General features: G+C 39.8%; 2 protein-coding genes and 1 long non-coding RNA gene across 5 annotated transcripts; all 3 read left to right on the forward strand.

Moving 5' to 3' along the window:
- Positions 1-788: 788 nt before the first annotated feature.
- Positions 789-5,923, forward strand: LOC4324008 (uncharacterized). The gene is made up of 9 exons (XM_015764653.3): positions 789-1,019; positions 2,477-2,542; positions 2,746-2,777; positions 2,859-3,232; positions 3,305-3,438; positions 3,557-3,713; positions 4,752-5,055; positions 5,153-5,269; positions 5,585-5,923. The coding sequence occupies exons 2-8, from the start codon at positions 2,524-2,526 to the stop codon at positions 5,213-5,215; spliced, it is 1,083 nt and encodes a 360-aa protein (XP_015620139.1). The 5' UTR covers positions 789-1,019; positions 2,477-2,523; the 3' UTR covers positions 5,216-5,269; positions 5,585-5,923.
- A 1,091-nt stretch (positions 5,924-7,014) lies between these two features.
- Positions 7,015-8,313, forward strand: LOC136354940 (uncharacterized). The gene has a single exon (XM_066306846.1). It carries the CDS (start codon positions 7,213-7,215, stop codon positions 8,038-8,040), a length of 828 nt encoding a protein of 275 aa, XP_066162943.1. The 5' UTR covers positions 7,015-7,212; the 3' UTR covers positions 8,041-8,313.
- Positions 8,314-8,331: 18 nt separating this feature from the next.
- Positions 8,332-10,991, forward strand: LOC107280163 (uncharacterized). 3 transcript variants are annotated; one of them, XR_003240308.2, is made up of 7 exons: positions 8,332-8,997; positions 9,096-9,150; positions 9,264-9,328; positions 9,427-9,521; positions 9,609-9,689; positions 9,785-9,961; positions 10,588-10,991. It is a non-coding gene; the product is annotated as an uncharacterized lncRNA (long non-coding RNA). The 3 variants fall into 3 exon arrangements; XR_001543705.3 differs by having other exon boundaries at positions 8,680-8,997; positions 9,096-9,137; XR_003240309.2 differs by having other exon boundaries at positions 8,857-8,997; positions 9,096-9,141.
- Positions 10,992-11,204: the final 213 nt, after the last annotated feature.

An 11,204-nucleotide genomic window follows, 5' to 3' on the forward strand; every position in this document is an offset into this window, starting at 1 on the left:
ATTCAAACTTATCTTTGAACCAACAACTCTCTTTATAAATGACACTTATACCCCTCATCATTCACATATATAAGAGAAAAATTGCATGCTTAATTTTTTTATAGATAATACACAGTATATTATGTAAAACGAAAAAAAATTATGTACTAACAAGTATATACGATAGCAATTGCTTAAGTTTTATGTGCACATGTTGAAATAATGGGAAGTACATCTGTAATGTTGTTTATTTATGTTTGCTTTCTCTTTTCTAGTATATAGATGTATACAAATTAAGGGCAAAAAGGACATTTTCTAATAGAAATATTGACTAGAAAAAGCCATATGACATATTAAGTGGACCCAAGGATGATTTCAAGCCAAAACAAATATTTGAAGGACCTATGTGGACAAAATGAAACGTGAAGGACCAAATTGAGCCTTCACTGAAACTTGAGGGACTAAATTAGCTATTCACCCTATAAAAAACGAAAAGTTGTGCTTAAAGTACTATAAATAATAAAGTAAGTCACAAATAAAATAAATACTAATTTTAAAAAAATTTGAATAAGACGAGTGGTTAAACGTTGCAAATAAAAACTTAAAATCCCTTATATTATGGGATATTATGGGATGGAAGGAGTAATCCATATACGTAGAGATTTTTTGAGCTGGTAGTGAAAAGTGGCAAAATAAAAATAAATCAGTGAACCCGAATGGCAAATCATCCAAGTCCTGACTTTGGGAAGATGGCAATTGGCAAATGGAGTAGTCCAAAATCCCACACTCGTCAGGCCCGCTAGGGTTTCAGGCTTCCGAATCCGAGCAGCTCCATTCCCCAAATCGCCTCTTGTCTCGCGCCCTCCCGCCCCGTTGCCGGCGACGAGCGCTGCAGGGCACAGGGTGCTCAGGCTGCAGCTTCGCCTGTCCCCGCCATCTGCCGGACACCAAGCCCCGCCCCAAGTCCTAGCCTGCCATCCGCCCGCCGCCCGCCAGTTGCTGCCTGACTGTCTCAACTGTTCACCGTGCGTACCCTGCAGGTATTTGTTTGTTTCGTGTGTATACCTTTAGTTTTTGGCGCAGATTGTAGTCTGCAGAATCGACCCTACTTGTCAATTTCAGGGCTAAAATTTCATTGTTGAGTCAGTATGTGCTATATTTCACATTGTTTTTTTGCACCATAGAATACCGTTGATGTGTCAGGAACCAAATGATTTTGGTTCAGACAAATTCGAAAGAGATTCAAATATGGCAATTAGCTAACTAGTAGGAATCCTAACACAGCAAATAATTAAAATTGTAATGCTGAAATTAACTAGAATGGAAGGAAATATATGTGTGCGCCGCAAGAACAAGAGGGGAAATTATATTAGGGTTCAGATTCGATAAAGAGTTACAGCCAAAACACGGGGCTTATATTGAGTACGCCCTCTGCTAGACGACAACGACGATGACGTCCACAGTACGGCAATTCTTCCCCTCTGTAGCACATCGCGGCGAATCAGGGCCACCCGATCTTCATAACCCTTCCAATGAATCGGTATCTCACAATCTCAGCCGTCGATTCTACTACAGCTATCCCCCTTAACTCTGAACTTCCAAGTCTGATTCTTCTTCAGGCCTCACATGATGCGTGTTTCTTTTGCTGTAACAGCGTAGTTAAGATGAATCAACTACCATGGAGTCTTTCACTAAAATCAAGACTTCTCTTGGTTTGCGATGAAAATGAAGTTTCAAACATGTATTCAATTACTTTTGCTGTTCTGGCCTGTTCATGGTGTGAATATCGCATTGTAAATCAATTGAATGACGATCATTCCATGTCTAATATGGCAGACATTTACCCATGAATGGCTATTTTGTTGGTGCTCGCAACGACTTCCTGGGTTATATGCTCCAGTAATGTGGAAACAAGTATAAAACCTTGTCTGCCGTATGCTTTTATCATGTTAACTTGTTAGTAGATTCTTTTTCTTTTTTAAAAAAAACATGGCAGATATCAACAGTTGCGGTAGTAATTTCGCTTCATATTATTCACTTTCTTCGATTGGTCATCTTGAGTGGTTTCCTCTTTCTTGGTTACATTCTGCTACTGTGTTGTTCCTTCATGCAAGTGTACTGGTCATCTTTTTTTCCCATAATGATGTTTGCTGAATTAACTAGGAGCTTAGCCTGTTGTGTTTTGTGAATGTATGCGGAAAATGAATAAGATTTTGTATAAAAATAATGAACTGGGTATTTTTTTTTCAACCTTCTGAGTCCTTTCATGCAAACAACAATAATTGTTTTCTCTTGATAACAAAGCATGAACTCCTGGTTATCGGTCTGTACCTTGTTCAGTGCCTTTCATAATTAGTTTAAGAATTTCTAATACACTGGATGTTTTAGAACCTTCCATTACTGGGAGTTGCAAAAGTTAATTGGAGATAATCTAAATGAATCCCTTTATTAGTGTTGTTCTGAAAATAGAAATGATAGGCCATTTTCTTTTCTGCAGTTTCCTACCAAAGAAAGGTGCTTAACAATTTGTTGTCACAAACCAGAATGGCCCCAGGCACATCAGGTAGTATGCCCACCTCTTAAATATACTGCATATTTTTTAATGTCTTAGTATTAGTATGTACCTTTGCATTTTTGTGCAGCACAAATGGTGATAATTTAAGCTTCCATTAGTGAAAATTTCTTGTTTTAGAGAATTAGCTCGTATAGAAAATTATAATGACTTGGTTGTCATTGAAACTGAAGTTCTTTTAAAATTTACTTTAGGTCAGCCGGAGAGCAAGGGGCAGAAAAAAACGGTACAAGTCTAATTCTACCTCTTTTTTCATATAAAACTTTCACTGAATATTTTTATCTAGCAAGAAAGTATGAATTTGCAGATTAACATTGGTTATGAACTGGCGCATCAAGCATGGGACTTCAAAATACAACAAGGAAGTTGCAGGGCAAAAATTCCTTCAAATATACCGCGGCAGTATGATCCTATACAGAACCTTGATTCTGTGTTAATTTTTGATTTGATGGATAATTCAAATGGGCTTCACTGCTTGGAGATTATGACAAACTGCCTGCATAAGAACATATTGCATGCTCCAATTGTTCAGAAGAAGGAGGATGTTGACTGCATTTCTGTATGGCATGAGCCTTACACAGGCAATCTTCTTGCATATTTGGAATCTACTTTGTTAGGGGCCAAACATATGGTTGGGGAAAAGGTTGTGCTCCCAACACCTGTGCTACAGAATCTTATAAGGTGTGTCTTTGTTGCCAGCTTTACGTAATGCATTAAGATATATAAAGTCATGTAATAGTATTGTTGTTTTAGTCAAGTTTTTGATGGATTGAAGATGCTGAGGCTCTGTGGGAAATACCATGGAAACTTTACACTTGAGAAGACATACTATTACAAGAAGAATGGAAATGAAATCATTGTGAAACTTGCTAATTTTGAAGTTAAAGGTAATGCAACCTATCGACCGTTGAGATACAAGATCACCATTTAGGGTAGAAACAAGTAGAGATATGTAAGCACATTATTTAGATGACGTTTTCAATATAATTAATGTTTCAATTTCAGATCAGGTGAAGTCTACTCCAGTATTGCAAGCTAAGGACTGCCAGGCTGTTGGTGATGCACTCAGAAAGATCTCAAAGATGGCTAAAGATCGAAAAGATCTTGATTTTGATTGCAGTCAAATTGATAGCCTTGCTGAAGAACTTAGGGAGTTTTCCTTGTAAGTATACCGTGATTTTCTAGAGAGTTAATATCAGTATATGTTCCTTGTAAGTATATGTTCTGATGTGTGGTTAACTTGTTCTATAATCGCAAATCTTTAAATTTCAAAGTTAGCTATGCCTATTGTGAACTGATGCTTGAGTACCTGTCTATAGTTTATCTACTAAACTTTTGCTTTGATTTGAATCATGGCTGCTTTTGGTTAGTCAATGCTCTTTTATCTGAGGAATCAATTGATGATTGTGTAATTTGGATGGTCTTGAGTGTTCCTAATTTTGGCTAAGCAGTTCATATTCAGCAATAGCATCTTGCTGTAAAACCAAGAACAATGTAAATGATCATTGTTTCGTACTTTAGGTAGCTAACTGCATGCCAAGGAAAGCAGGTTCCTCACAAGGATATCTCCGAACTTAATTCCTAAGTTTGTGAATAGTAGATTTTAGTCGTTTATTTTAAAGGAGGTTGGTCAATCTAGTTTAGAGCGTGGAATGTTTCAATGTCAATGGTTTTTGTTTATTTCCTTCAATACCGCTCATGGATCAAGAAGGCTTATCTTACCGACTTTAGTGACTTAACAATGTTTTCTGCAGTGGTTGTTTACCTGCTGTAAATATTGCTGATAGCTTAAGTATAGGATAGAGACCTAGATTTCATGATTGAATTGTAAGAAATCTGTGCTTGAATTAAGTGATGCCAATGTGTTGGAATGGCCCTGGCTTGAATTAATATGGGCCATGAGAAGGAACTTGCAGCTCTTCAGTGTAGCTTTCATACGCTTCAAGTTTGTTTCCAAGTATATTGTGAGTTTGATTGTGACAAAACAATTGGTATTCTAAAACCAATAGCCTCTAGGTGAAAGCGAAATACTTGATAGTTGAAGTGAAACACTGATGACATAAATAGCTTAACAATATATTTTTTTATGCGTGCATTCGTAATGAGAGCACTCTCTAGCAATTAAGAGTTTAATGACTATCTAAAAAGCTATATTCATGAATGGTGGTGCTAGACTAATGATATATTGTTTATTTTATAGCGGGGATTTATGCAATATTGAGAAGAAGATTGGAGGCCATCCTTTCTTTTGGGTTTTTGATGATAGGAAGTTCCTTTTGACTTGCTCGATTCCTTTGGCCATGAACAAACGCGCATTTCGACAAAAGATTGAGGGCAATGAAGATTTGATTGCTCTTCCTTGGGACAAAGAGGACTATGATGGATTAATTAATTTGATGATGAAGTACAGGGCAGATCATATGATTAAAAAGTTTGATATTAACAGCAGAGTTGACTATGTGCTGTGTGTAAGTGGAATGTATGCTCATGAAAAGGAGCTGAAGGTATTACATGTTTTAAGCAAATAAATTAACTTACTTTAATTACCTTCTGGTTACATGCTTGCAGTAAATAAAATGAACTTACTGTTGTAAATTATAGACCAACATTCAGGTCGATAGAGTCATCATGGAGAGAAACCCCGGCCTTTGCTGTCGACTATAATATATGTTAACATGACTGGGAGGACTTCAGCAGACATGATAATCCACACTGAAGGTAATGTTTTCAGGTTTCTTTCCCAAACTTGTAAAACTGTAGTGGTAGATGTTCTTAAAAAATTCATTATCAGAGCATTGCTCGATTAGTTTGTTTAGCGGGCATGGGAACTTTGTTTCACCTATACTTTGTTTCTTTCAAAAGATAAATATGATGGGATCATTTGCAGCTTTGTTGTTTGCTTGATATTTGTTGTGTAAAATAACGTCTGTTGTTGAAGAAACGTCTTGTTTGTCTTATTCTCAATGGCTCGAGTGTCCTGAGGTTATGGGCATGCACATTATTTTATTTTAGTAACATATCTCTTCAACACAGATATAACCCTGGGAGCTGTGCGAGAGGTAGGCATGAAGTCTGGAACAATGGGAAACAGTGGCTTTTGGTTCCTACTTGTCTTTGATAGAGCTAGCAGGAGGCGAAGAGAAACATAGTTAAGTTATTGATAATTTAGTATTTGCAAAAGAGGGAGATGCACCACTAAAGATCTTATAAAGATTGGTACTGTTATATTTGGTGCTTTCAATATTTTCTTGGTAATCTATAGTACAATGTCCGTGCGTTGCAACGAATGAATTGGCAATTGCAATTGTATTTAAGCAGAAAAATGTTAAGAGTAAAGGTAATGTGCGACAGAGTGACATTAAGATGCGTTCATTCACATGGTTTTACACAACACTATTAGCATTTCATCTGAATATCTCTGTATTATTAGAAACCGATCCATCCCAAACGAAACCAATTGTATAAACACACACACAAAGTTGCTAATATATGACCATCCAATAACTTGGCAATGCCAAAAAATGTTAGCAAATTTGACTTAATTTGTTTTTTTTTTCAACCTGTAGAAATTGAATTTTAATTTGCATGTTTGTGAAGTGATATGTCATATATTAATTTATCTTGTTTATTTTTTTCAATTTTTTATAACAATTTGCAAACAACGATGAAATGTTAGTTTTTTTTTTTGAGAGCGATGAAATGTTAGTTTATATTATAATCCACTCCTAGGAAGAAAAGATGCATGTTCACTGACTGTAGGGCTATCATAATTTTTATTTATTTATTGGTTGAAGTGTCACGTTTTAATTAAAAAAAATCAGGTATAGTACTGCTGTGGGATCTCGTCGTACGCTGGCAATAAATACTTTTACTTATTCATCATGTGACATATCTAAGAGCAGGTACAATAGCAGACTATAAGCCAGTTATAAACATATTTTAAAGAGATAAAGGAAGAGAGAGAAGAGCAGCGGGCTACAGATTTGTAGCCAGCTGCAGCACGGACTCCAAGACGTAATGTAAGTATGACAGATGGGACCAGATATTAATAGTATAGTAAGCAAATATTGTATGAATTGGCTATTACGTTGGCTATAGATGATTTGGAGCTAGTAGTGGGCTATACTATTAAACTTGCTGTAATGATGCAAAATATAGTTTAACAAATGCTTTTATTAATCATTCATCATGTGACATATCTAAGGATTCATTCATAATCAACGGAATGAGGTCGATCCGACGGCTCCGATCGATATCAAATCGCACACCTCCCTCCTCCCCACCAGTATCGTGCAAAACACGTCCCCATCCAACTCGCGGCGCAGATCGCGCACTCTCTCCCTCTCGATCAGATCGCGCGAAGCATTATCCGAGGGCTATCTGCCTTGAAGGCCGGGAGGATTTGGAGGGTTGGCAATGGGAGCAGTATAGATATATGGGAGGATCCTTGGATCCCTGCTGGAGTCACCCGAAGACCGATAACTCCTCGAAGAGGCACTGTGCTGAACAAGGTAGCTGATCTTATTGACCCAGCTACGGGCTGGTGGGATAAACCACTAGTGGAGGAGATTTTTTGGGAGTCTGATGCCAGGAACATTCTGGCCATCCCGGTGAGATTAGACACAAATGATTTTGTAGCCTGGCATTTTGATACAAGAGGAATGTACTCGGTCAAATCTGCGTACCATGTCCTGGAAGATCAAAGGGAGAGATCGGCGAAGAAGCAAGAGGGCGGTTCATCCTCTGGAGCGGTGAACCAGCGGAATTTCGAGTGGGATAAAATCTGGAGTTTGCAATGCATTCCTAAAGTCAAACAGTTTATCTGGCGGCTTGCCCATAACAGCCTCCCCCTGAAACTCAACATCAAAAGGAGAGTACCAGACGCTGAAACTCTATGCCCGGTCTGCAAAAGGTTTGATGAGAATGGTGGACACTGCTTCCTGCAATGCAAGCCCATGAAACTCTGCTGGAGAATTTTATGCCTTGAAGATATCCGTTTAAGCTTGACTCAGCTTGTTTCTGCTAGAGATGTGGTTCAGACCATTTTGAAGCTGGAGAATGATCGAAGAATGGAGGTCTTCTTTCTTTTGTGGGTTTGGTGGTATGCACGCAACAAGGTGAACTCGGGGGAGGACGTAATCAGAGTGGAAGAAGTGGTCCACAAGGTGAAACAGCTGATCTGTGATCATGCCTCTCTGCGCAAAGGAAAACATCCCAAGGTGAATGTGCAAAGAAATAAGTGGGTTCCCCCTGTAGATGGTAATCTGAAGCTCAACTTTGATGGAGCCTTCCGAGCTGTAAACAAGTCTGGTGGTTATGATTTCCTGGTTCGTGACCACCGTGGATGTGCTGTTCTTGCGGGTGCCGGCTGCCTGGAACATGTACATGATGCTTTTGCAGCTGAAGCTGAAGCTGGTTTAGCAGGCCTAAAATCTGCTATTTCGCATGGTATTAACTCTGTCCAGGTGGAAACTGATTCACCATCCTAGTGAGAGCCTTTCACTCTCATGAGTACGCTCTCTCTCCTTGCAGTTCTATCGTAAGGGAGATCAAGGATCTCGTCCATTTAAATTTTTCTAGTGTTGTGTTTAATTATGCCCCGTGATCATGTAATGTGGCTGCGCATAAGTTAGCTCAAATGGGTGTGTGCTGGGAATTGGGTCAAGCAAGTGTGTGGGCTGACCTGTCCCTGACATTGTACAAACTATTGTGGATCGTGGTATCACTGATCCTAGTATTTAATAAAGCGCGCCGGTTTAACTCAAAAAAAAAAAGATCGCGCTCGCTCCTCCTCTCTCAGATCGCGCCTCGCGCTCCGCCGCTGCATCTCCGACGATTGTCGCCTCAACCGGCATCACCCGCCGCCGCCGATCCGGTTTCCCGCCCTCCTCCAGGTCGCGCACCTCGCGCTCGACCTCCGCCGCGCCACCTCTCCGACGAGGCGACGACTGCCTAGTGCCTACCGCCGCCGCGTCAACCGGCATCGCCGATCCGGTCTCCCTCCGCTGTCCCTCCGCCGCTGAAGTCTCCTCAGACTCCGCCTCGCCGATCCCCTCCTCCGCTGCATGCCTGCATGTCGCTTGACCATCCCGCGGGGCCTACTCGCCCGCGAGCTCCTCCCCGCTGCCATCGGACCTGCGCGGACTCCCACGACCACCACGGTGTGAGATGACGCCGCTGGCGGCGATTGTGTTGGCCGGTTTCTAGGAGCTCTTTGATTCAGTCCGCCGCTCTCCATCTTTTCCCGTCCCAGGGGCAGCACTGCAGTATTCCTCGACGAGCAGGTTCTGCTTCGAGCGTAGAGCTTCCGGTGGGGGTTCAGGGGTGGATTAGCATGTGCCTTCATGAGTCGGGATGTCAGACGGTAGGAATGGAGCAGGAGGAGAGGAGAACCTGCTGATCCAGTGGAGAGATAGCAATCTCATCGGGAACAGCGTGCTGAGCAGGTATACCTAGCATGGACCTCGATTCCTACAAGGGGCTTCAAGTTTCGAGCAATAGGCAATTCTGATTGGATCGGTCTTCTGCTTTCCTTTTGGTGCAGGCTTTGATCAGAACCAGCAATGCCACAGAGGAGAAGACCCAAGTGAGTACGTTTGGTCAGTTTCTTGTTTGTCTTTATTTTCCTCACCAACTGCGCAACTGTAAATCTTAATGCTCTTAATTATTTGATCCCACTCTTAAGTGTTTTTCATCGGAAACTTTTGATTAGTGACACATAAGGGAGCTTAAGGATGAAGTGAAGCTACTCAAGAACCTCTCACATTCCAAAATGCTGTGAGTACATACTAGATAACTACATATGGTTTGTTTTTCAATTCGATGATGGTGTTTGATTTATCTGGTATGCTTTGAACAATGATATATTGGAACAGTATGGGAGGAGAACTCACTAAATATTCTGGTGGAGTTTATGCTAGGAAGATCAATACAATCATTCCTTGGGAGGGTTGGGCCATTCCATGAGGCTGTAAGTGCTAACTGTTATATATGAGCGTCCTCTTTTGATGTGTTTACAACTAAAGAGGTTTTTTAACTGAATGTATTTGTTTATCAGGTCATCAGGAAATACGCTAAACATATTTTGCATGGTCAGGAGTATGTACACCGCAATGGAATCGTACACATGGATAAAAAGGCAAGCAGAGTATTTGAATTTTGTTGACCCTGAACGATTTTGTTGCATGGGCTAGAAAGTTTATATGTGAGATTACTGTTTTTTTAACTTTTCAGGGAGCATTCTACTGATAAAAAGGAAATGCAAGACAAGTGACTGCAGTGCTTGCAAGATGAATCATCATCATAATTGGGTAGTTGCTATTCGGGTTGTTGAACTGCTAGACGAAATCAATTGTAGTTGTAGTGCCATGGTAGTAATCAGCAATCAAACTCCTTGCCATGATTAATCAGGTATGTCATTTTTTGCTAGAGAATAATGCTAAACAACATTACCTTATTTACTAATTATCTGCTAGATGTCTACGGTTGAAATTTTCTCTTGAGCATGATTCTAAAAAGTTAGTTGAGTTGTTCAGTTACAATTGATGATTTAGCACTGTCTGGAACTATTTTTTGGTACCAACTTATGTGCTTTACGTGAATAGTATTGGTCTTTCAAGGTTGATATGGTAGTGCATTACTGTTGTGAAACGAGAAGCTTATATATCCTGTGCATCTTCAGTGATTTCTGAGTATTTAATCCTAGAAGATTGCATATTTGCATTACATTAGTTTCCAAATTTCTAAAGTATTAAATTATCCTGTTGATGCTGGTTGCCTGAGTAAGGAGATTGATGCAGATTGTTAAGTTCATAATATATTAGAGATCGTATATGGCTGCATATGAAATTATGTATTTGTGTTCAAATGCCAATGTCAGGTAAAATCTGAATGCATATATTTTTTTCTATATACCTTAGTTTAGTAGCTCAGATGGTAAGATTTAAAAAAACCTAACAACTGTCAGCACCGCTACTTGTAATAGATTTCTTTCATGCTGTATGGTGGATTTGATTTTGTAATTTTAACCATTAAAGGAACCTCCTTTTACTGTGGGTGGGACGGACCTGTCAGCGGGGTGCTGTTGGTGATGACGGGGTGCTCTGAATTGATGGAGCTATGCGGATTAATTTAGCTTTACCACTGTTAAGTTGCTTGCAGTTCTGGTTCTGAACAGCTTTGTGTCTACTCTCTCCTACAGACCACAGTTTGATAGCACCACCATTACTATATATGTTGAGACTGTGAGCATGCACAGCTCTGAAGCCTTTTGTAGTTTTGTATGACAAGGATCAGGAGTTCAGGATGCAAGTCCACCATATGGATTGAATTTGGTGGCCATGTATTTTCTGTGTCCTGCAAAGGACGTTGCTGTTTTTTTTACGGCTGCTATGTTGCTACCTTTTCAGAGAAGGTATTGCAATCTATATTCGCAAGTCTTTATCAGTTCACAGGTATGTTCTTATCCTATCGTCCGACAAATATTGTTCTTTCATCTTTCATATTCATGATGAAACATCTTTTAATTGAGCCACAGTGAGATTGATGTAAACTATCAGCATACAATTAAATGTAGTGCATGGAGTTTCAGACCAACATATTCTAACAAGGAATACTTTAATTGAAGGTTCATGTTAGACCTCATAGCTCTCTC

The sequence above is a fragment of the Oryza sativa genome, chromosome 1, assembly GCF_034140825.1.
Source record: "Oryza sativa Japonica Group chromosome 1, ASM3414082v1".
NCBI lineage: Eukaryota > Viridiplantae > Streptophyta > Magnoliopsida > Poales > Poaceae > Oryza > Oryza sativa.

What these genes read in the sequence shown, in the direction of transcription:
- LOC4324008 (XM_015764653.3), top strand. An exon ending in GCAAGGGGCAGAAAAAAACG is followed by an intron (nt 2,778 to 2,858) that starts GTACAAGTCTAA and finishes ATGAATTTGCAG; the next exon opens with ATTAACATTGGTTATGAACT. An exon ending in GTGCTACAGAATCTTATAAG is followed by an intron (nt 3,233 to 3,304) that starts GTGTGTCTTTGT and finishes TTGTTGTTTTAG; the next exon opens with TCAAGTTTTTGATGGATTGA.
- LOC136354940 (XM_066306846.1), top strand. Translation starts at nt 7,213, where the DNA reads ATGTACTCGGTCAAATCTGCGTACCATGTCCTGGAAGATCAAAGGGAG.